General features: G+C 38.3%; 1 protein-coding gene across 2 annotated transcripts in view; it reads right to left on the bottom strand.

Moving 5' to 3' along the window:
• Positions 1 to 26,298, bottom strand: part of LOC150085629 (uncharacterized) — a 126,838-nt gene extending 100,540 nt beyond the window's left edge. Inside the window, exons 1-2 of one of the 2 annotated variants that reach the window (XM_090374145.1) lie at positions 25,587 to 26,298; positions 8,196 to 9,353 (exon numbers count right to left, since the gene is read on the bottom strand). In XM_090374145.1, the coding sequence (XP_090230271.1) occupies positions 8,196 to 9,353; positions 25,587 to 25,824 (1,396 nt within the window). In that variant the 5' untranslated portion in view covers positions 25,825 to 26,298. The remainder of the gene's footprint in view (positions 1 to 8,195; positions 9,354 to 25,586) is intronic. The other variant, XM_090374146.1, reaches the window with a different exon arrangement.
• Positions 26,299 to 26,593: the final 295 nt, after the last annotated feature.

The following is a 26,593-nucleotide window of genomic DNA, read 5'->3' as shown; positions in this document are numbered from 1 at the left end:
CAGGGGATGTTCTGAATGCTCCTAAATCAGAGTTCTTAGGGCACTGTGATCGATAGCGTCTAGCCGAGTTAGTGCACTTTTCCTGGCAGAGTCATAGATTGGAGCTCCGTAATCCAAACGAGATCGAATTAATACCCGATATAGTCGAAGCAGAGTGTATCGGTCAGCACCCCATGTCAATGAAGAGAGTACTCGGAGGATATTTAATTTTTTCAAGCAAATGGTTCTCAGATATGTGATATGTTGTAAGAAGTTTAATTTATTGTCCAGGATTAGGCCAAGAAATCTGATATTATTGGAAAGAGGTATGGTGAAATTTTTAAGATGTAGTTCAGGCTCAGGGTGGATCTTACGTTTTTTACAGAAATGAATACAGTCAGATTTTTGTGCTGATAAGCGGTAGCCATTGCAAGACATCCACAGCTCAATTTTATTAATTGAGATTTGAAGCTGTCTCTCAATAGAATTCATAGTTTTTCCTTGGCACGAAATCATGAGGTCATCTGCATAATGATATAATTCTACCGTGCTTGGAATATCATGGATGATATTGTTTATTCTTATTAAAAATAGCGTAGGGCTCAAGATAGATCCTTGAGGGACCCCTCCTCCTGTATATGAATTCTAGAAAGAACATTTAGGTGACTAACCTGAAAGGTTCTGCCCTGGAGAAAGCTCTGAATAAACAAAGGAAGCCTGCCTCATAGACCAAAGGTGTGAAGATCCCGAAACGCCATGTTGTATCAAAGGCCTTTTCTAAATCGAAACTTACCATAACGAGGTGGTCATTTCTGACAAAAGCGTTTCTGATGTTTGATTCTGCTTTGGTCATCATATCTAATGCAGATCTATTTTGCCAAAAGCCATACTGATTTTTATGCAAGATGTTATATGACTTAAGAAACAGGGTGAGGCGCTATAGAACCATTTTCTACAGTGTTTTCCCCAAACAACTAGTTAAGGAAATTGGACGATAATTGTCTGGATTAGAGAGGTCTTTTCCTGGTTTAGGGATGGCTAATACAAGTGACTGTTTCCAAGAGCGAGGATAAACATGTTCCTCAAAAATTCTGTTAAAAAATATTAAAAGAATTTGTAAAGCAGTATCATTCAAGTGTTTTAGCATAACATAAAATATACCATCAGGGCCAGCTGCACTATTGGGTGATCTGTTAAGAGCATCCATTAACTCGGATATAGTAAAAGGCTGATTATACGGAAGAGACAGACCGGTGTTGAAATTTAACTTATACCTTTCTGCTACCACTTTAATTTGTTGGAATGAAGTATCATATGAATTGCTGCTGAAATTTTTGCAAAGGCTTTAGCAAAAGCATTTGCAATGTCTTTGGAGGAAGACAGTTCCTGTCCATTTCAGATCAATATTGGAGAGGATGACAATGGATATTTGCCATTCAGATGTTGGATTTTCCTCCAGATTAATCTAGTATCGGTGTTTTTGGTGATAGTGGAAGCGAACTGAATCCAAGAATCTTTTTTGGCTTTCCTTCTTATTTGTCGTGCTTTAGCATTTAATTTCTTGTAATTTATAAGATTAATAATAGTGGGATGCTTGCGGAAAATATTCCAAGCTTTGTTCTTTTCTATTTTTGCTCTATTACATTCATCATTCCACCAGTAGTTTTTGCACCTGCGTGGATGAGTTGACGACTGAGGAATAGTTTTGTCAGCTGCTGCTAGTATCCGTTTAGTAATATGGTCATTAGCTTCATCTATTGACTGGTTCAGAATGAAGTTTTTATCTAAAACTGTACTTAAGGAAAATTTTTCCCAGTTTGCCTTTGTAAAATTTCCATCTTCTGCGAGTTTCCGGATAGGCGGTGGGGGTAGTTTGGAATTTACAAGTAATTGGAAGATGATCACTATTGTGGGGATTATCCAATACCGCCCAATGTATACTTGGGTACAGAGCGGGGGAGCAGATAGATAGATCTATGGCTGAAGTATTTCCCGAGGGAAAATGGACATGAGTATGTGCACCGGTGTTCAGCAGAGTTAGATTTTGTTTGTCCAGTAATGTTTCTATTAGCTGCCCTCTTTTATCCATATGGAGACTTCCCCATAACGGGTGGTGTCCATTAAAGTCACCCATCAAACAAAAAGGAGGTGGTATCTGGGCAAGGAGCTCATCAAAATCTCGGAGTATATACGCTTGGTTTGGTGGAAGATAAATAGAAACAAGAGATAAAGATATTCCAATTTCTATTCTTACAGCAACAACTTCTAAATTAGTTTTTAAGGGGATTTGTCTGGACGGAATAGTAACGGATACCAAAACCGCTACACCTCCATGGGCTGCAGTTGCTACATTCCTGTCACGCCTGCACAAAATATATTTCTTTATTGAGGGGGTCACTTGTGGAGTTAAAAATGTTTCCTGTAAACAAATGCCTGCTGGATTGAAATCTCGGATTAGGTCATAAAGTTCATTTGTATTAGTACGTAGTCCTCGACAATTCCATTGTAAAATGCACTTCATCATTTAGTTTTAGTGGTAGGATGATCCGGTTGCCTTTTAGAGGCAGTAGGCTTATTGCGATCTATTTTAATTTTATCTTTTTTAGGAAAGGTAGGCCGTCCAGTGTCCATATCTTCTTCAGCATGAATTTCTAATATAGGTTCTTGTTGCGTTTTGTCATCTGTATCCATTTCTGCAGTATTAATTTGGGTTTTAGTAGAAGATTCAGCATTTGTCATCCTGATCTCACTTTGTGACTTGATGCCACAAGGATGGCTGAGGAACTGAAAGCTGAGCTCTAGCCCATTCAGCAAGTGATATGTTCGGTGGAACTGAGTCATTGGTTTGTGTAGCAATTGAATGATATTTCTTTGTAACATCTGCTTATGTACGTGCAGGAGTATCTTTCAGTATTTGTCGTCTCGCTTCCTGATAAGTCACTTTATTTTCAACTTTAAATTTCTGTATTTTTTTTCCCAACTTCCCATAGCTCGCAATTTCTAGAATATGCAGGATGATCTTCCCTGCAGTTAGGGCAAACTGGAGATGTAGCAGTACAGTCTGTTTGAGTGTGATCCTGGGATCCACATTTTGGGCATATTGTGTTTCCTCGACATGTTGCCTGAGAGTGTCCGAACTTCTGACACTTATAACACCGTATTGGATTTGGTATATACAGGCGGATATGGCAATTTAGATAACCAGCTTTTACAGTATTTGGTAAGTTTGGAGTATTGAATGTGAGAATTACACTGCGGGTTGGAATGAGATTGCCATCTCTACGAGTCAAAATTCTCTTAGCTTGTATGACCTTTTGGTCTTTAAGTTCTTGTACAAGCTCCTCTTCTGTTACATTCAATAGATCCCACTCAGAGATAACACCTTTGGAACTATTTAGGGTTGAGTGGGGAGATATTTTCACAGGGATACCACCAAATGTAGTCATCTTTAACAACAATTCTGAATATTTCGACTGTGTAGTTTCCACAAGCAAATCCCCTGACTGTAACCTTTTGACCATTTTAGGTGATCCAGCAGCATTTTCTAGAAATCTCTGTATAATAAATGGAGAGAGTTTGCTCACCGATTGACTAGTTAAGGAATGGATAATCAGGAAAGTTGGATACTCAGGTTGATGATTATCTATTTTTAAGCGCTTATGTTGCGCACTACCTTCTTCAGAGTTATACCAATCTATGGTATTTGAGCTTGAAGGCTCTAAGGCTGGATAATTTTCTTTATCCATGTCGGCTCCTTTTCGCCCTGGGGGATTAGCTTTTCCACCCAGGTTACCGGCCCCACCACGGGGAGGCAGGAGCAGTGCCGCATGTGGCCAAGCGTAGGAGTTAGTACAGTTAGTATATACAATAAATAAAGAAAAGGGTACTTTCCTTTTTCTGGCTCTCTTTCTATACTTTTAAAAAGTAGAGTGGATCAACAGAAAGTCTTATGAATGAAATGAAACAAGGAAAAACTCAGTCCCTTTAGAAAGTCGCAGTACTATTTAGCACAGAAAATCGCTTGGCCTCAAGAATCGCTTGGCACTCGGGGCCGCTTATGTCTGTGTGACACCATGTCTCTGATATCCCAACAATATCTGCTTTTGATGTCTTGACTAGCACTTCAAGCTCATCGAATTTATTAACTACACTCCTAGCATTGGTGTACATGGAAGTATACGTGCACCTGTTTCTACTCTTAGTTACCCTAACACAGCCCATGTATTTACTCCCAGCAGTCCTGGAAATCCCCATTGCCTTGCTTTCCAGGCTGCTGCTCAATTTCATTTCAATAAAAGTAGTGCAAGAATCAAAAAGCTGAGTATATATCTGCTATATATATTCTACATAAAGATTCCATCAATTCATAAAATAACCAATTCCTGCCCCATTCAAATCCTCATCTTCATTTTCTGCCTATACTAAAGCTTGAAACAGTTGTAAATAGTTATTAAAAAAAATCTAAACTCTTTTTTGAAAGACTATTTTCAAAAACTAACTTCTTGTTAAAGTGGTAGTCAAGCCTTCTGGCCAAAGCTATTGGTCACAATTTCTGTCAAACAACACTGCCACCTCTTTTAGATCCTGATTTATTGCATCCTCATCTAATGATTAAACACTTTTTTTCCCTCTAACTCCTGTATTAATGATCATGGTAAATTCCCTTCTACATACCAAACATAATCCATTCGATGTTTCCGACAAAAGAACATTAAAAGAATCCCAAACAATCTTGATGCCAAGAAGGCAATAAGTCCTGATGGAATTACTCCACTTTTCAAAATCTGTGCTGCAGGGCTTACTTCTGTTTTGTTGCCTTTTTACACTCTCCTATTCTAATGGTGTTTTTCCTTCTGCATGGAAATTTGTTAATAACCAGCATATTCCTAAAAGAAATTCCTCCTTCCCTCCAAATTATTGTCCAATTGCACTTACCTCAACTCTTTCCAAAGTAACTGAAAGTCCATCAACTGCTATCTACAAACTCTCCATCTGATTTATGATCAGTATGGATTACTTCAGTGTCACAACCCACTGAAGGCTGGTGATATCTTGGCTTATGTTTCTCAACTTCAATGACAAATTTGATGGAAAAGCTTGGTGGAACCCAATCTTTTTCTCCTGACATTTTTAAGGATTTTGATCCTTTGACAAAAAGGAGTTCTAAACAAGCTTTCATTTCACATGGTTTGTCTTCTGTTTTCTATAACTTGGTAGCCGGTCTTCTCTCTGATTGCACACTGTAGATGACGGTAAATAGCCCCTAGTCTTCTAACTTCTTTGGTTTTCACCACGGTTAAATTCGCTGTCTTACTTTGTTTTCTTACTGTATATTAATGACCCTCTTTCACTAACTGGAAATGCTGTCCACAGTTTTCCTGATGATAATATACTTCGTGCCACCTTTCAGTTTGAGAAATTCTGCTACAACCTCTTGAATATTCACCACTATTCCTTAAATGCTGATGTTCTGGTAATTCTCAAATGGGTGGCAGAGAAAACTTATTAACTTCATTCCTTCTAAAATTTGTCTAGATTTATTTCTTTGATGACACTCACATTTATAGACAAGATCACATATTTTTATTGGGTATAATTCTGACTTCTAACTTCTCTTATCATAAGTGTATCAGAAACATTGCTTCCCCTGCACTGAAAAAAAACTAGGTTTTCCTTTTCTGCACCTAGCATTATTTTCTTCTAAAAGAACTACCGGCCCTATGAAAATCAAACTCATTCTACCATTGGTTCAATCTAGTCTGAATAGCATGTATTCAGACTAGATCATCGGCCCATACAAGTACTAATACAGGGTGTCTGTAAATAATGTTTCTGATTTTGATATATTTTTATTCAGAATTACTTCAAGTTACATTCACGAAACACATACCATCTGAAAGATCAATTCAATAAATTTTATGAAGGTATGTAAAGTCACTGGTAATGTTCCGTGTGGGCACCATGAGTAACTCGAGTGATGTCATAATGATAATTAATTTACTGCCACATGCTGTGCTTCATTTCGTGATCAATTTTACAAAAGGCCTCTGTGATTCGTGCCTTCAATTCCTGCAGCGTTGTTGGCAGTGCAGGGATTGTCCCTCACATAATCTCACAAAAATAAATCCATTGGTGCTAGATCAGGCGACCTCGGAGGCCATTCCATATGGCCTCCATGCCCAAATGAATGCTGAGGAAAATGTTCATTCAGGTATGACTTCACTTCATTATGAAAATTTGGAGGAGCACTGTCTTGTTAATAAATCACATCTGTAACGTACTCCTGCAGCTGTGGCATTAACCATTCACTGACCATGTCCAAGTAGATGAACCCTGTCACCATCGGTTTGATGAAGAAGAACGGCACATAGCTTTTCTCGAGACATTGCGGCAAAAATGTTAACTTTGAGACTGTCCTTTTCATGCTCAAAAACATCACGGCAATTTTTACTGCCTCAGATTTGTAAATTGTGTCGATTCAATCGCCCTGACAGGTGGAAGGTAACCTGTTGATTTTGTTTCTTGAAATGCTAACACAGAGAACACTTTCTCTGGCCCAGTCATCATTTTGCAATTCTGGAAAATGTAGCACCGTGCAGTAGGTAGAATGCAAAACTTGCAGTCAAGTGCCAATTTTAATAAAACTTAATGAATTGATCTTTCAGTTGATAAGTGTTTCATGAGTGTAGCTTGAAGTAAATCTGAATAAAAAAAATAGCAAAATCAGAAATATAATTTATGGACACCCTGTATCTTTTGTGTTTGGAGACACCACATAAAGGTTGCCCAAATTTTCTATTAAAAAATCAATAAATTTGTATTGAATATGGTAAAAATGACCTTTCAGGTGTAATTTGTAGGTGGGCACCTGCAGGTGCCCACCTATTTGAAGGTAAAATAGCAAGAATTATTTTAAAAATTACTGCACCCATGAAAAACAAGTTTAATAAGCTGAAAGGTACTTGAAAATTGTTATACACTTAGAGGAACCTCTAGATGTATAACAATAATAAAAATAATGGGAGAGAGTGATCCTAGTATTTTTCAATCTATATCATACAGATCACTCTTCAAATGTTCATGTGGCAGAAGAAGCAAACAACCTTAGCAGTCATGTAGTGCTTTCTGAATTCCTTTCAAAATTGAAATAGATTAGGTATGTATGCACTGCATTAAATTTCAGACATCTTCAAATATATTTTTTTAATTAATAATTTTTTGCAATTACTTTAAAAATACTTATGGAAAGTTCAAACTACTGATTTGCTGTCCACAAGATGGTCTGCAACTTCTGCACATAAAGGAACACCTACTTCATGTTATAGAAAACTAATAATTTGAAGGTAAAGTAAAGAAGTTTATCTCCACTTACACAATCTATATCTGGCATATTAGTGATTAAGGGTTAATACTGGGCTTTGAAAAAAGTATCATTACAATCATAATCATATATTAATTCTTTCTTTGATTGGCTCTAACCAAGAAAAAAATAAACTTATGTTCTTAAACAGTAAATTAGTAAACCTGATTTACTGTTTAGCAAATGCAGAGTCCAACAAGTTTAAATCACCGTCATAAAACAATTTTTCTACTTAAAATTAATTCACTATCAAAATTAATACTCAAGTTGTGTCAGGAGGTGTATAATGAAAATGCAAAACAATAACCAATTGTCCCTATTCCAGCATATCCCTTGTGTGCTGAATTAACACTCAAGACAATAAAAAGTGTTCTGAATAGTCCTGTAATTAACTACATATTTATTGTAGCTGGAAGGCAAATATGGAAATTTTGTTTGGTCAATCCTAGTATCAAAATGATACAAAGACTGACTGTAGCCTGGGTGTGATTCCCAAACAATAACTCTGAAACAATATTAAGTGAGATAATGCATGCAAGGCCTCACTGTGCATAAAAGTATGCAATTTTCAAAATCTGGCAATATTCTCTTAAAAATAAAAAGTTAACCAACTGTAAGAAAAGCCTTTTATATGTTTGACATTATTGCACTTATAAAAACTATCAATAACTCAGGTGTAACCATTTATAACAGTTAATTATGAATATTTTATTCTCTGTTGTGAAATGACAATTGCGGAGAGAAACAAAAAGGAGAGCCATGAAAAATATCTACTGCACAAAACAGTAATAATATATTTACATCAATACTTATGGATTGAAAAGTAAAATTTACACAACTCTAAAATTTTACTCACCAGGAATTTTCTTGTAAAAAGGACACTTCTTTGATTTTGAACTTTCTTCAATCCAATTACCTTCATCATAAGACAAATTACTTAAGGCAACTGCACTCTTACCATCAGATTTCAGTATGTTATATTTTGGTACTTTCTGTCCTCTTACCTTGTTCACAGTTTGTTCTTTAATAAAAGTTATTTTTTTTAATTCTTTTTTTTGTCCTTGTAATTGGAAGAATGAGGTAATTGTCGTTTGGAGTTTTTCAGGAATGTATTGCATTTTTGGTGCAAGTTTCTTTTTATCACTACCATGCAAATTTTCCCTTGCCTCAGACTTCGCAGTAGGAATTATCAGGGATATTTCTTCAGAGTGTGTTTTATTCAATTTACATCTTACTATTTTGGGAGTTACATGCAAATTTTCTCCAGCTTCAGATTTGGTGGAACACTGAGATTTTTCTAAAATGAAATTTTCTTCAGAATGCCTGTTTCCACTAGAATTTATAATTTCAGAGGTGGGAGAGACTTTTACAGCAGATGTATCTAATGACACAAACATTCCTTCTTTACTGCTCACAGTTTTCGTGTAAGAATTATTTGAATTTTCAAAAGACTGCCTCATGCCCACGTTTCTACTTTTAAAAGGCTTAACCTTTGGATCTTTATTCTTTATTAAATCTCCATCTCTATAACTTGTAGATAAACGTTCTCCAACTTCAGACTCAGTGGAAGGATGAGATGGCCTGGAAATTTCTTCAGACAGAACCTGCTGTGAATGATGGAATGCCTCTAAAGTCCCTTGCTTTTCATTTCCAATTTCAGAGAATGAAACTAGAGGCATGATTGAGGCAGCAATTACTTTTTTATTGTTTCCTGTTTTTTTAATGGAATCGCAAGACTTTTCAAATATATCATAAAACTGTGTGATATTTTTCTGTTTCGTAGGGCTAGTTTTGCAGGACTCATTTTTCATTCTGTCCTTTCTAGCTGGTGGATTAAATAAAGCATTACTAGTATTCTCTAAATTCAAACTAAGTATATTGTTTTCTCTAATTTTATTAATTTCTAGTATAGAAATTTTGTTTGTTCTGGTAGAATCAGATACTTCCTCATTTTGAGTCCTATCACAATAACGATCAGGAATTCTGGATTTGCAAGGAGTGGCCAAAGTGCATTCTGAAATTAAAAAGAAAGAAAGAAAAATAACTGTTTGAAAAAATTCTAACATTCAAATACAAAAATCAAATGTATAGTTGTACATGATAAAAAAATCTATCCCAAAATTTTTCATCAATTTTAATGAAACAAACTATAAATTAGTACAAGCATCATTCAATATTAGCTGAGATTTTTACTGCATAGTAAAGAATGACAATAAGGTCTGTAGGCAAAAAGCAAAATTGTAGTCCGGTATCAGATTTGAAGCTTAGTAACCAGCATACAGTGATGGTGAAAGAGTTAGTTTTGGTTGGTTGGATTGGATTTTATTGGCACATTAGCAACTAAGGCTATAATGTGCCAAAGGTGAAAGAGAAATCGTACTTTTTTTTTTTTTTTTAATCAAAACCCCAAACACGAGAGGTATTAGAGCCTATAGTATTTAGTACCATGCTTGGGTTGGAGGTTGAGAAGATGAAAGAAGATATTTGTTGACATTAGCCATGAACTTCTGTATACTGTAATTTTCAGGAAATACGTATGAAGGAAGGTTGTTCCAGAACATTTGGACTAATGTTATTAGTGGAGTCCCACAGGGTTCGGTGTTAGGTCCACTGTTGTTTTGTATATTTATCAATGATATTGATGAAGGTATATCAGGCTTAATGTCGAAGTTTGCAGATGATACAAAGGTTGGCAGGGTTGTTAATGACAGTAATGGCAGTGTGCTACTGCAACAGGATCTGGATAATTTGGGCAGATGGGCTAAGAAGTGGCAACTGAAGTTTAAACCTTGACAAATGCAAAGTACTGCATATGGGTAGAAGTAACCCCAGAGAAACGTACCAACTGTGTGGTACTACACTTAAGGTGGTAGAAAATGAAAAAGACCTGGGAGTAATTGTGCAGGCAGATATGAAGTTTTCTGAGCAATGCAGACGGGCTGCCAGGGCAGGTCATGGGTTTTGTCAATGATATATAGGAATTTTGCTATCAGGGAAAAAGAAGTGATTATCCCTCTGTATAAGGCAATGGTCAGGCCACGCCTTGAGTACTGCGTACAGGTCTGGAGGCCTCATTATAGGAAGGATGTAGATTTACTTGAGCGTGTACAGAGAAGGGCAACAAGATTGGTGAGGGGAATGAAGGGATCCTCTTAGCAAGAGAGGCTTAAGTTCTGCAAATTGCAGTGGCTGGAAACTAGGCACAATAAGGCCTTGAATGGGTTGAGCACGCTGAATTCTGATGGGATCCTTCCACTTGTACAGATTACGAACCTAAGGGGTCATAAATTCAAATTAAGAAAAGACAGATGTAGAATAGATGTGTTTGCCTTTAGCCAGCGGGTGGTTAATTGCTGGAACAAACTTCCATCTGTCGTTGTGGAAGTTGATAGGTTGAATAAATTTAATGAGGAACTGGACAGGCATTTGGAGGGAATGGTGTGATTTTTTTTTTTTGGCTGATGCTGCATAAGCTCATACATTTGCTTTCTTGCATCACATGCCACTACCACTACTACTACTAGAAAATGGCAGTTGAATGAATAAACGAGGAAGGTGAAAAGTTGGTTCTGTGAGTTTGAAGTTGGACAGTAAATGGATGTTGGCTGGTGGCGGCCATGTTCGGACTGTTTTGAAAGAGGGTGGGAATTATAGAAGCCAATTCAGAAGAACAGCGCCCATGGAAGTATCTATAGAAGAGGCATGCAGCAGAATCAGTACGTCTATGAGACACCGAGTGGAGAGACTCTGTTAGAGAGGAGTCATTAATTAACCTAACTGCCCTCTTCTGAATGGAAACTAGAAGCCGCATAGAGGTTTTCGGGGCACTGCCCCAGATGTGGGTACAATATTCCATGGTAGGGCAGATTTGCGATTTGTACAGAACAAACAGCTGTTTGGAAGAAAAATAAAGGTGAGAGCGAAAGAGAAAACCAAATTTTTTAGATGCAGAGGAAGCAATATTCATGATGTGCTTGTGCCAAGAGAGATTAGAAGTCAGGGTAATCCCCAAAAGAGATATATCATTTTGCCTAGAAATTGGAGTGTCACCAAAGATAAGCATAAGAGAAGAATCCTTTTTACGAGATACAAGACAGGATTGAATTTTAGAAGAATTGAAATCAACTAAGTTGTCTTTGTCCCACTGGAGAATAACCTGGAGATTGGCATTTAAGGAATTGGTGGCGGATATTCAAGAAGTTTAAGCTGATCGAGCAGGGCAAGGTTTCTCAAAATGGAAAGTGGAATGCAATGTGCTATCATCGGCAAAACTATGGATAGGATTTCCAGTCAATGGAAGAAGGTCATTAATATACAAGAGGAAAAGAGTGGGGGGAAAGAACTGAACCTTGGGGGACACCAGCATTAGTGGAAAAGTTAGAGGACAGAGAGCCATCTACTATCACCCTCAGTGAGTGATCAGAGAGAAAACTGGATAACCAATTACAAAAAACAGTTGGCAAACCATAAGATGGAAGCTTGTTTAGGAGACCTATATGCCAAACATGATCGAAAGCCTTTGAGATGCCAAGAGCAAACAGATTCCGTTTCACCAAACTTTTCCATATTATCCATAAATGGGTAATATAAGCCAGAATATCACCAGTGGATCGACACTGACGGAATCCATACTGGCGATCGTTGATCAGACGGAAGGTTTCTAGGTAGTTTAAGAGTTGGCGGTTAATTGATTTCTCCATTACTTTAGAGAGAGTAGAAGTAATTGCAATGGGACGATAATTGGATGAAAGGGATTTCTCACCTTTTTAGGAACTGGCTGGATATGAGCAAATTTCCAAGCAGAAGGAAAAACACCTTTGGAATAAGAAAGTGAAAAAAGGTGGCAAAGAACAGGAGTAAGTTCAGGAGCACAGGTTTTGAGAACAAGTGAAGAAATACCATCAGGACCTGGAGCTTTCTTAGCAACAAGATTTATCAAAATCCTTCTAACATCCTTTTGTCGGAAGACCACAGGAGGCATTGAATGGAGCGTGTTGGGAATGGTGGGAGGTGTTTTACCAAGATCATTAATATATGAATTGGAATAAAAATGGGATGCTAGCAAATCAGCTTTATCCTTGGCTGAAGTGGCAACAGAACCAACTGGTTTTGACAGAGGTGGGAGCAGAGATGGTCAAAAGTTGCGGCCAATAGCTTTGGCAAGAGACCAGAATGCTCGGCTACCATTAGGGCAAGAAGCAAGTTTTCTACTCTTAGCCTGTTCAAAATCTAGTTTGGACTGAGTGATTAATAATTGCTTTACAATTATTGCGAGCTTTGGTATAGGCAGAAAATGAAACTGAAGATTTGGAAACAAGCCAATTAGGATATGCACCGTTCTTCTCTTGAACAGCCTTAGCACATTTATTGGAAAAACAAGGTTTAGATAAAGGACAAGATTTTAAAGTTGAGTGTGGAATAAAGGATTCCATTCCCACAAGAATAATTTCACTGACACGATCTGAGCAAACGTTGACATCAGAAGTTTTGAAACAGTAATCCGACCAAGGAAAAGAAGAAAAGAAGTCTCGCAGGTCATCCTATTTTGCATTCTTGTAATGCCCAACAACACGAGGTTGGGAATAGCTATGAGATAAAGGCTCCATTGGAGAAGAGACAATCACCAAGTTGTGATCTGAAGTGCCTAAAGAACCACTCACTTCGACCGTGTACTTAGAGGGGGTTGTTTGTGAGAAAAAGATCAAGCGTGTTGGATGCATGGTTAGGATTGTCTGGTTTGTTTGTTATTTGGTTTTTTGGAGTATTAGCAACTAAGGCCATATTGTTCCGAGGATATGCAGTGCTCATTCCCTGACCTTTCCGCATCCTCCATATTTGGTGATCACGGGCTCGAACACCGGTCTAATCAAGAAGTATACTGCTGCTCCTGCCCATCTGGATATGGAGGCGTCAGGATTGTCTGGTATTCTTGTAGGTAAATGAACAATCTGTGCAAAGTCATTAGTAATTGCAAAAGCCTCAGCATCTTGACCAGCTGGGTCGGTGTGACTAGAAAAGGGAAGCCAGCTGGAGTTGTGAACATTAAAATCACCAAGGAAAATTACCTCACTGTTAGGAAAGTTGGACTGCAGAAAGTCAAGTTGCAAAGAGAGGAAGTCAAAGAGCTCCAAGTGATTAGTGGAGCTGGGAGAAAGGTAGAGACAACAGATGAATTTGACACAATGAGGTAGAGAGATTTTAAGACAGAGAAGATTGAAAAGAGGAGATTCCAAATTGCCAAATCTCTGACAGGGAATATCAGAACGGACATATGCACAAGTAACACCTTTGAGTGAAAGGAATCATACAGCGAATAATTTGGGCAACTGAGATGAGCAGTAGTTGAATAAACCGATAATTGAGATTCTGTCAGAAAAAGTACATTGGGTTTGGCAGACTGCAAGTGGAAATGGACATTGTTGAGATTAGAATTGAGACCACGTATATTTGTGAAATGAACTAGGAAGTGATTGGGAGGTTTAGATCTGTTCACAGATAAGCTTACTCTATTAGTTTGTCAATTCATGGTGTATTCAATAGTAAGAAAAAGTGGGGTGGGAGACATGCTGTATGAAGTAATGAAATTTTTGGATAGGGCGTACACATGGTAAGAATATACCCAGATCCTTGACATAACGTGGCCTCGACAATGCCCACCGCATATACACTACTCAGACTCCCTCCAGTCACTATCCGGCAGAGTTGAGGTAGCAAGATTATACACTAGCTGATCTGGAAGCCTCCTAAGGAGTTACCAACAGGTTCAGGCTGGTGTACTAACTAGCTGCTGGCCTGTGAATACCGTTTTAGAGCTGTACCCTCGAAATGTAAGGAAGATTGGATCTCACCATGATGTTCATCATAACCTCAAAAGTCATCAGTCATACTGCATGATGGAAGAGATGGGGAAAGGTTGGCCAGAACTTAGCTCTGGAGACTAAACATGGGTTCCACCACTTCAAGTCTCCAATAAGCAAATTGGTGGTATTGTACCAGTTGATGAGAGTCACCTACCACATAGTATTGCCTGGTAACACAGAGGGGTGGCATTCCTCCATGTAGTGTGGGCACCACACTTCAACCCCTACTTACGTTGGTTCACACCTGGGTGGTCACCCACAGTGTGCATGTGCATGGAGGTTATACCCAGGGTTACTAACAGTCCCACCATTGTGAAGGTGCAAGCAGGGAATTTGGCTGTCACAGACCGTCTGGACTTTGCCGAAATTGGGTCCACTTGACTTTAATGTTACCCGAATATCAGTTCCATCAGCGTTTTAGACTTCCGGTAGTAAGTACAGCTTATCTGGCATATCTGAGAGAATGTCTGTGACAACCACAAGAACTTATGCAATACTGGATATTAAGACAATAAAAAATTGTCACCAGAAGTTAATGACAGCTGATTCTGTAGGCAACACAAAGAAATGATAACTATCATCAACCTCACAAACTCCTAAAAACACTGAAACCAAAAATCTAATGATTAAGACTATGAAGATCTCCAAAAAATTATGAGGAAGCCCAAAAAAAGTGATTTATTCCACTGCACTATTCGGCCAGTCCTTAAGAAAGACCTTAAAATCAGACTTTGTAAAGCTAATAACATTCAGCAGTTGTCCATGAAAGACTGTGAAGGATGTAAAGAACATGCAAAATCATGCTATACAGTATACAGTATGTGACCACAGTCACCTATCAATCAAACTGATGGATTTGTAAATTATAATTACTGACATTACTAGGTATAAGGTAATCCTAACAAATGTGTGGAAAAAGAAATAATGAAAGGTACTTAGAAATGTTGAAAAATCACAAATTGCTAATAATTTAGCAGCGGATGAGCACCAACAATATTCATTTCACGTAGGACAAAGCATCTCCTAATTTTTCTAATGATCTTCAGGCCTGAATGCATGACAAATTTCGAAGACAACAAATTGGATGGGATGATGTGCATGGATGGCTTGCTTGCAGCCTAGACCACTATCCTGAGTTGGGCCAAGCAAAAAGTTTACCATAACAAACCTAATTAAGAACTAAGGAAAAGAATTAAACACATCCTCACCAGCATACTTGCATGCATGTAGTAAATAAACTTCCTACTCATCTCAAGAAATGTAATAAAGCAAAAAAAAAAGTATGTGGAATGGCAAAATGCATATGACTAAAAATCTCAATTAATACTGAATAATTTGGTTTCTTACAGATGTCATACAAGTGTATTTGTTAAACTGAGGGTGCAACTGACAAAGGTTAAAACAAAAAAAAAAAGGTTCTTGTTTATACTCTGGCACAACCACCAGGTCAGTGGAGTTTACAATAAATCAATCAATAGAAATGTTAATTGTATTTAGCAGTCATGGGTTTGAACCCCAGTCCGCTCAGAGAGCATGTGCTACTGCACTTGCACTCCTGACCACTCAGCTACATCAGGCCTATAGTGAAAATATACTATGGGTTGCATGTTCTTTGAATCACGCTGTGCATTGCTTAGGTCGGGAATTAGCAACCTACCAAACTGGTACCACAGATGGCAACACAAACTATTTGAATGGTACCATGAGAATTGCATTTAATAACAATACATAATAAAATTTCTTTTTAAACTCCAAGCACCAAAGTTTACCAAAGTGTCCAATAAGATTGAATTAAAACCATTTTATGGAAGTCGACATACAAATGCCACTAATGCGCCATGCAATTTTGTGACTCATCCAAAGTCACTATTAGGAAAACTGTCAGGAAGACAGACAGGTGTGCTTATGTCACAAAATGAGGTACCCATTTAAAACTCCTCTCACTCATCTGTGTACACTCAGTGTTGCAAAATAATCACAGGTAGTTTCCTAGAGAGGCATGACTTGATTTCAAAAATTTACTCTACTTAATTATACTATTTGATTTCAATGGGGTAATCATTTCATGGTCTACTAACTGGAACAGGAGTAGTATTTCTATCCCATTTTCTCTAAATATATTTTTCGGACTGCACTCTCTCACCACTCACTAAAAAACTAAAGCTGGTGTCTATTTAGAGTTGCAATCCTGATTTACAAATGCAAATCCCATTTCCTTCTGTATGTTAGGAGAGACAGCATTCTACTCTCAATATTTTATTCATTTTATGACATAAAATTTTTAAAAAATATAAAAATATTTTTCAGAAAATAGCTTTCCCATGTGTTTTCATATATCCACAATGTGTGATATCCAAAAAAAAAAAAAAAAAAAAAAGTTAATGCAATACTATACATTGTAACTTAGTATTAGTATCAGTAGTGGCAATGCAATCAGCGGGAAAAAAAAAAATCCCATTTCACCTATCCAACCCCTCAATAGTTTGTCTATGCCTTCCTTGAATTTATTCAAACTCTACACTTCCACAACAATGAATGGAAGCTTGTTCTTCCAGCAATCAACTACCCACAGGCTGAAGGTATACTTCAACACATCTATTCTGCAACCATCCTATCTCAATTTGAATTTATATCCCCTCATGTGCATAGTGTAACCAAGAGGAAGAATCCCATCAGCATCCAGTTTACTAAAGCCATTCAACAACTTAAATGCCTCAATCAAATTGCTTTTGGGGTGCTAGTCTCCAGATGTTGAAATTTTGCAGAACTGAAGCCTTTCTTGGTAAGAGAAAGGCATACTAGCATTTATCTTATCAAGCTTTTGTCTGCTTACTAGTCTCACGGCTCTTCCCCTGTATCCGTTCTAGCAGCTCTACATCCTTCCTGAAATGAGGCCTCCAGATTTGTATGCAGTGCTAAAGATGTGCCCTAACCATTACATTATACAGTGGGATAATCCCCCTATCCCTTACAAAATTACTGCATATAACTGATTAACCCCAGGGGCTCACATCTGGTAAGTATGGGCTTGGCACACCCAGGATCCTGAGCTGGATATCATCATTCTTCTCTTTTTTGGTGATTCCCCTCTACTTTCTCTCTCTCTCTCTTAGGGCTAACTCGGGAATTTTTTTTTTTTTTTTTTGGCTGGTGCAGCATAAACCTCAGGCTTCCTTGCACCATATGGCTAATAATTAGTAATAAATCCCTATGAGCTATCCTGGCAGCCTGTCTACACTGCTCAGAGAATTTCATATCTGACTGCACAATTACACCCCCCCCAAGTCATTTTCGTTTTTCCACTACCCTGAGTGCTATACAGTTGGCATATTACTCTGTTATTACTGCTACCCATATGCAGTAGCTTATACATTTGTCAATGTTAAACTTCAACTGCCATTTCTCAGCCCATTTCCCTAATTTTTCTAAACCTTGTTGCAGCAGCATACCTTAATTGTGCCATTAACCGCCCTGCCAACCTTTGTATCATCTGCAAACTTAGACATTAAGCCTAATATCTTCTTATCAATATCATTAACAAATACAGAAAACAACAATAGGCCCAGCATCAAACCCTGTGGAACTCCACTAATAACATTAGTCTACAAAGAGCAGTGTCATTAATAACCACACTCTATATTCTCCCACTCAACCATCCCTTTATCCATAGCAGTAACTTAGCCTTAATGACACACTGCTTCAATTTGTACAGGTCCACACTAATTCTATCCAATAAATGCTCATTTTGTGCATACAGGTCTGACAGCAATTTCTTCTGTCATTCTTTTATCTTCATCCCTCATTAGGTAATCCCTAATTTGGTAAACTGTCCTGGCAGATCAGTCAAAATTACAACACAACCAGAATTCAATTACCTACCACCTAACTGATGAAAAAATAAAATCAGCTGAAAAACATATATAATAAGCTGTATAAGTAAAGGGACTATAATTTTTTCTTATTAATTAAAGAACAGTTTGTTACCATAGTCCAAAATATACTATTAAAGAAATTACCTGTAATCCATTCTGTGATACTTTTTCAACTTGGAAACACTTTTCAACACCTAGTACATTAAAACTAGCACAATTAAAACTAATAACTATCCCGAAATTAAAATTATAAGCAGTATTCCACGTTCACTTGGCATTCTTATTAAAAATTTTAATTTAAAAAATTTACCAGTGTACAGAGATATGCCGAGTTCACTTGGCATACTTCTGCATTTGTAATTTCTTTAATAAAAATTTTAAAAAGCCAGGATACAGGAGTCCTGTTTCCTTTCCCCTACTCCCCCATTTCAAAAACATGATATTGATGATGGGTGACTATACAAAATTATATTTTAATTTTACAAAAAAATTTATTTCACATCTAAGGGCAAGTAAAGAACCACACTACTAATAATTCTTTTGTACCTGGTTTTCTTGTTCATAACCTGTCATAGGAAATATGCAATAGGGAGCAGGGGAAGGAATTTGGAAAGGTGGTGTATAATAATATTATTTTCAGGGGCATATTTGTTCTTAAATTATGTTTGTTTTGTATATCTTTTCTTAATTAATGAATCAGCCTTATGAGTTAAAATCAATGTGCAGAAGTTTGCCTTTAGCCAGTGGGTGGCTGATCGCTGGAACAAACTTCCATCTGTCTTAGAAGTTGATGGCTTAAATAGATTCAAGGCAGAACTTGACAAACATTTGGTGCAAGTGGATGGGTGAATAAGGGTTTTTTTTTTTTTTGGCTGATGCTATATAAGTTTGCTTTCTTGCATCATGTGCCTTTGCTAATGCTAGCCATACTGGTATCATACAATACACATGATTTCTTTTGGTTTGGTTTTTTTGGTGCACTGGCCAACTAAGGTCATAATGCAGCAAGTCAACGATACTCTCGTGTGACAACTTGTTATATACGACATCAATTTCAACAAGTATCCCAGAATTCTGCTGTGTCTTCCTTTTGAAATTTGAAAATATGGCAACCCTATGTCTATACCTGGAACTCCATAAAAGGTCTTGGCATTTATAAGTACATACTGTTTTTTTTTTTTTTAATTGAAATTCAAGGGTCAAAACTAAGGACCTCTTAAACTTAACAGTAATGTATTAGAAGTGGCAAAATAATGTAAAGAAACAAGCTTATACAGCATCAACCAAAAAAAAGCAGACTATCTACATCATTTGCCCATCCCTTTAATAATTTATCCAATCCTTTAAAAATATTAGAAATACCCACTTCCACAACACCAGGCTGAAGGTTATTCCAAAAATTATTTAATTTCTGGCTAAGAGCAAATTTCACACATCTATCTTGCAATCATCCTTTTCTGATTTAAAGTTATAATTCGTGTGTGTGTGTCATTTGAGAAAGAGTTGTTTAGTTTCCAGATGCTGCAATTTACAGCACTAACTTTTTCTTGATAAGTGCCTTTGACTAATCTTTTTGCACATAATATATCAAATCTACATCCTTTGGATCCTGCATCACAGTTGAAATCCCTTGACCAACTAACCTGGGGTGTCTAAGGAATAACAATGAAGAATACAATGCAGCTTAAGGGATCATGGTTTTTCAGTTTCAGCACTGTGGGGTGCCGGCTGACTCCGGCAGCTTAGATATGATTGCCGTCAGGGCCAACAGCAACTTTGGCAGGATAAGTAAATCTGATGGGGCCAAAATGTTGGAAGCCGACAGTGTCAAAACCTGCTAGTGTAATTCAACATAAGATTTTATGTTGAATTACATTGGCAGGTGCATTAAGAAATTGCAGAAAAAGTAACCACTGGGTGACAGTGATCACTATGTACCGACGTGGGGTTTACTTAGAGATGTAACTACCATCAAGGGCAAAGGGAATTGCTTTTGCTTTCGTAAAGGTGACTACAATGGTCTCAGACAGTTTTTAAATTCCATACAGTGGGATCAACTGATGATGTTACCAATGGTGAATTCGAAATGGGAAGCCTTCAAGGAATTAAACTTGGAAGCTACTAGGCTTTCCACACCAACTAAGAAATACTGTTCAAGATTTAGACCTAAATGGATGTCAGATGAACTAATGAGGCTCGTGGCAGAGAAGAAAAATGCATAGGATACATATAAATTATCTGATGACACAGAAGCCTATGGCAGATATAAACTAGCCTATAATCAAGTCACAAAGGAGGTTAGGCAGGCAAAGGCAGATTACAAGAAATCTTGGCAAAGGATGCAAAGAAAAACAGGAAAGAGTTCTTTACTTATGTAAATTCTAGAAGGAAAGGAATGAATCAGATTGGTCCACTTAACAAAGATGGTTTGACTATTGATAATCATGCTCAGGTAACAGATAAACTGAACTGAGTATTTTGCATCCACATTCACACACGAGGAGTTATTCAAGGAGGAGAATGCCAGAAGCTTATCAAACTCTAACAGACAGCTAAGTGATTTTTTAATAGCTGAGGGCAAAGTGGAGGAGAAATTGTTGAAGTTAAATATAAGGAAGGCACCTGAGGCAAATGGGATCTATCCAGTTATATTAAAGGAGGCAACAAAGGAAGTAAGCAAACCCTTAGCTATAATTACGAGAGCTTCTTTGGACTCAGGGAAGGCACCATGGACTGGAGGTGTGCAAATGTACCCCCAATATACAAAGGGGGTTCAAAAGGTGATACGAGTAACTATATACCTGTTAGTTTAACTTGTGTTCCTGGGAAAATAATGGAATTGCTGGTAAAGAAGCATTTCAGGATCATCTAGACAAGACTGCAGTAGTAGTAGTTAAGATACCGCATCATTATTATTATTATTACTAGACATATAGTGCAAGGAAGCCTGAGGCTTATGCTGCACTAGCCAAAAAAAATTTCCGAGTTACTCTGAGAAAGAGAGAGAAGTAGAAGGGAATCACCAAGAAAGAGAAGAATTATGATATCCAACTCAGGACCCTGGGTGTGCCAAACCCATATTCACCAGATGTGAGACTATGGAGTCATTCGTTTGTTAAAGGGAGGTCTTGTCTAACCGATTTGATTGGATACCAAAAGGTCACAGAGGAACTGAATGCAAAAAATAATTTTGATATCGTATATTTGGATTTCAGGAAAGCTTTTGATACTGTTGCACATGGAAGAATGCTGTACAAATTTGAGCAGTATTGCATTAAGGGCAAGTTGCTACAATGGATAAAAGGATGGTTGAGTGGAAGACGACAGAGTGGTAATCAATGGACACTGCTCTTCATGGACTAATGTTATTAGTGGAGTTGCCCAGGTTTTTTTGTGTATTCATCAATGATATTGATGAGGGTACATTAGCATTAGCAGAGGCAGATGATGCAAGAAAGCCAGCTCATGCAGCATCGGCCAAAAAAAAAAAATAATAATAAAATAAAATAAAAAAATTTAAAAAAAACTTCCACTTCACCCCTCCGTTCATTCGAAATCCCTGTCCAGCTGTGCCTTAAATTTATTTAGGCTATCAATTTCCACAACAAGGGATGGAAGTCTGTTCCACCAACCAACCACCCGCTGGCTAAAGGCAAATTTCCACACATCTATCCTACATCTGTCTTTCCTCAATTTGAATTTATGCCCACTCAGGTGATTATTCTGAGCAAGAGGAAGAATCCCATCAGCATTGAGCATGCCCAAACCATTCAAGGCCTTATACACCTCTATCAGATCACCTCACCGGTGCCTGGTCTCCAGACACTGTAATTTGCAAAACGTAAGCCTTTCTTCGTAAGAGCAACCCATTGTTCCATTCACTAATCTTGTTGCCCTTCTTTGTACTCGTTCCAGCAGCTCAACATCCTTCTTGAAATGAGGCCTCCAGACCTGTATACAGTACTCAAGGTGTGGCCTGACCATTGCCTTATACAAGGGAATAATCACCTTATCCCTACTAGAAAAATTCCTGTATATAATTGACAAGACACCATGAGCTACTCTTGCAGCCTGTCTGCACTGTTCAGAGAACTTCATATCTGCCTGCACAATTACCCCCAGATCCTTTTCATTCTCTACCACTGTCAGTGTAGTACCACAGAGTTGATACGTTGCTCTGGGGTTACTGTCTCCCATATGTAGTACTTTACATTTGTCAATGTTAAACTTCATTTGCCACCTCTCAGCCCATCTGCTCAACCTTTCCAGATCCTGTTGCAGCAGCAGAGCGTCAGTAGTGCCATTAACAACGCTGCCAACCTTTGTATCATCTGCAAACTTGGACATTAAGCTTGATATACCATCATCAAAATTATTTATAAATACAGAAAACAACAATGGACCCAACACTGAACCCTGAGGGAATCCATTAATAACATTAGTCCACGATGAGCAGTGTCCATTGATTACCACTCTGTCTTCTCCCCCTCAACCACCCCTTTATCCATAGCAGCAATTTGCCTCCAATGCCACACTGCTCCAATTTGTGCAGCAGTCTTCCATGTGCAAGAGTATCAAAAGCCTTTCTAAGATCCAAGTATATAATATCAAAGTTATTCCCTGCATCCAGCTCTTTTGTGACTGCATCATAGTATCCAATCAAATTGGTCGGGCAAGACTTCCCCTTAACAAAATCATGCTGTTTCCGAGCTATAACTGAAGTCTTGTCTAGATGATCCTGCAGTGCTTCTTTAACCAGTGCCTCCATTAATTTTCCTGGAACAGAAGTTAAACTCAGAGGTCTATAATTACTTGTGTCAGCCTTTGATCCTCCTTTGTGAACTGGGGTCACATTTGCACATCTCCAGTCTATAGGTACCTTCCCTGAGTCCAAGGAAGCTCTCATAATTATGGCTAAGGGTTTCCTTACTTCCTTTGCTGCCTCCTTTAATATAACTGGATAGATCCCATCCACCCCAGGTGCCTTTCTTGTGTTTATCTTCAACAATTTCTCCTCCACTTTACGCTCAGTTATTACAAAATTATCTAGCTTACTGTCAGAGATGAATACACCTCTGGCATTCCCCTTGCTGAATAACTCCTCATGTGTGAATGTCGATGCAAAATATTCATTTAGTTTGTTAGCTACCTGAGCAGGATCATCAACAGTTGGACCATCGATATCAAGTGGAGCAATCTGATTCATCCCCTTCCTTCTAGAGTTTACATAAGTAAAGAACTCTTTACTGTTTTTCTTTGCATCCTTTGCCAAAGATTTCTCATAATCTGCCTTTGCCTGCCTAACCTCCTTTGTGACTTGGTTACAGACCAGCTTATATATATCATAGGCTTCTGTGTCACGTGTTAATTTATATGTATCCCATGCATTTTTCTTCTCTGCCATGTGTCTCATTAGATCATCTGACATCCATTTATGCCTAAACCTTGAACAATATTTCTTAGTTGGTATGTAAAGCCTAGTAGCTTCCAAGACAAATTCCCTGAATGCTTCCCATTTTGAATTTGCTGTTGGTAACATCATCAGTTGGTCCCACTGTATAGAATTTAAATACAGTCTCAGACCATCATAGTCGCCTTTACGAAAGCAATAACCCTTCCCCATACCCCTGATGGTAGTTACCTCTTTGAGTAAATCCCACTTCAGCACACTGTGATCACTGCCACCTAGTGGTTCCTGTATCTGCAGATTCTTAATGCATGAAGAATCACTACTGATAATCAAATCAAGAATATTACTCCCTCTAGTTGCCTCCCAAACATGCTGATGTAGAAAACAATCATCCAATAAATCCACAAAAGCCTTGCTAGTGTGTGAGTGACCAAACCACAAATTCCAGTCATTATCTGGGAAATTAAAATCCCCCATTATAAGACTCTCTGATTTACTGGCCCACTATTTCCCTGTACATTTTCTTATTATACTCATCAGAGTCATTAGGCCTATAGCACACTCCTACTCTCAATTTTGATCTCCCAATGCTTATGTCATACCAAACTGACTCGACACTGCACTGTCCAGAGATGTCGACTGGCTTCACTTCCTTGGATTTTAAGTGTTTCTTAACTAATAGCATAACCCCTCCTCCCTTCCTATCCTGTCTGTAGACGTACTCACCAAATTCCAGTTCTGCATTCCTTATATCTGTGTGACACCATGTCTCTGATATCCCAACAATATCTGCCTTTGATGCTTTGAGCAATACCTCAAATTCATCAAATTTATTTACCAAACTCCTAGCATTGGTGTACACACAAGTATACATGCACCTGTTCCTATTCTTAGCTACCTTAACACAACCCATGTGTTTACTTGTACCGCAATGACTCCCAACAGTCTCTGAAACATCCTGCATCTTGTTTTGCAGGCTTCTGCTCATTCCAATAGAAGCAGTGCAAGAATCACTTTCACCTCTGCCAGTGGCTACTGTTAATCTATTAGACCTTGTATCCCCCCCCCAAGCTAGCAGTTTTCCAACCCCACTAACACTGCCTCAATAGCATCAGCAAGTATTCTTGCACCCTTTCTATTTAAGTGTATCCCATCCCTGGGATTAAGCCATATTAGGCTTAATGTCTAAGTTTGCACACGTTATGAAGGTTGGTAGGGTTGTTAATGACACTAATGACAGTACACTACTGCAACAGGATCTAGAAAGATTGAGGAGATGGGCTGAGAAGTGGCAACTGAAGTTTAACATTGACAAATGTAAAGGACTGTATATGGGTAGCAAGTAACCCAAAAGAAACATACCAACTGTGTGGTACTACACTCAGAGAAGTGGAGAATGAAAAAGACCTGGAAGTAACTGTGCAGTCAGATATGAAGTTCGCTGATCAGTGCAGAGTCTGCCAAAGCGGGTCATGGAGTCTTGTCAGTGATATATAGGAATTTTGCTAGCCAGGTTAAGGAGGTGATTATCTTGTTGTACAAGGCAATGGTCAGGCCACACCTTGAATACCGTGTACAGCTCTGGAGGCCTCATTTTAGGAAGGATGTAGAGTTGCTGGAATGAGTACAGAGTACAAAGAAGGGCAACAAGAATGGGGAGGGGAACAAAAGGGCGCTCTTACAAAGATAGGCTTAAGTTCTGCAAATTGCAGCACCTGGAGACTAGCACATGCGAGGTGATCTGATTGAGGTGTATAAGGCTTGAGTGGTCAAGCTGAATGCTGATGGGATTTTTCCTCTTGTTCAGATTAAGAAAATGAGGGGCATGGATTCAAACTGAGGTAAGGCAGTTGTAGAATAGTTGTGTGGAAATTTGCCTTTAGCCAGCAGGTAGGTGATTGCTGGAACAGACTTCCATCTCTTGTGGAAGTTGATAGCTTAAATAAATTTCAGGTTGATCTGGACAAGCATTTGGGGTGAATAGAGGAGTGAAATGGGAGGGTTTTTTTTGGCCGATGCTGCATAAGCTTGCTTTCTTGCATTGTATGCCTCTGCTAATGCTAATAAACCACAATATTTTTAAAAATAATAAAAATAAAACAAACCTCGTGAAATACCTGTTCTGGGATGTTGTTTTTGTATCCGACATGATCTGGTATTTGCAAACGTCCCAGAAGTTGAACCGTCCTTCCATCTCCTCTTTTTCAAAGGTGAAACATTAAATGGTTGAATAACTGGTTCTTTACCACTAGAAGTATCAAGCTGAGGTAGTGTTAGTGACTGTTCAGAAGCTTGTGAGCATCTTTTTCGTTTTCTTAAACTTAATTTATTTGCTTTATTCATGTTTATTTCAGTTAAATACTACTTGATATGGCGAAAATTTCAACGTCCGACGAGAAAAGTTTTGCGTGGGGGGCGGGAATTTTATTCCACCGGAGGTCAAAGTCCGGTGGAATAAAAGATTAAACTTTAGAAGCTGGTACATCCGGTTTACTAAACGGAGGAGGGGCACATCACTGCAGTGATTGACAACTTTCTCTCCTTCCACTGCTTACGTTCAGTTTCTGTCACATAACACCTTTCGCCCTCACTCGCTGCCCCACAACCACGCCGAAGCGTCAGTTAAGAACGAGCACCAATTTCTATTATTCCTGGATTGCAGCCGCTATGCTGAAGCGAGCGTCAGTTGTCACGTGACCGATTTCCCAAGCATCTTTGCGGCAAGCAACGATGGCGAAGCAGCGTGGAAGCTAATGCCGTCCCACCAACGACTGCATGTCGGCGTACCTGTTTCCAAATTTGCGTTGATCGCAGGAGAACTACGTCACACATGCGGGAAAACGTTCGGTTATCCGTTTAAAATTTATGTACAGTACTGTAATTTCTTTCTATAAATTATTAGGACACATTAGTAGGTGAATTTACTAACCTAATCTTGTTTTCCGAACTCACTTACCAGATATCGCCGGACTTTTCAATCCTCATCCATAGGTGGATATAACGTGCACACAGCTTTTAAAAATTCCCTCGTGAGATCGGATGGCTCTGAGTGTTTCCGACGCCACATGTATTCGGCTAAGTAAGAATCAAATTGATCCTCAGCAGTCTGGCG

This window comes from Mastigoproctus giganteus, chromosome 5 (assembly GCF_048544385.1).
Source record: "Mastigoproctus giganteus isolate SK-2022 chromosome 5, ASM4854438v1, whole genome shotgun sequence".
Classification (NCBI taxonomy): Eukaryota; Metazoa; Arthropoda; class Arachnida; order Uropygi; family Thelyphonidae; genus Mastigoproctus; species Mastigoproctus giganteus.
Note: the sequence above shows the minus strand (reverse complement) of the source record. Positions and strands in the feature narration are given on the sequence as shown.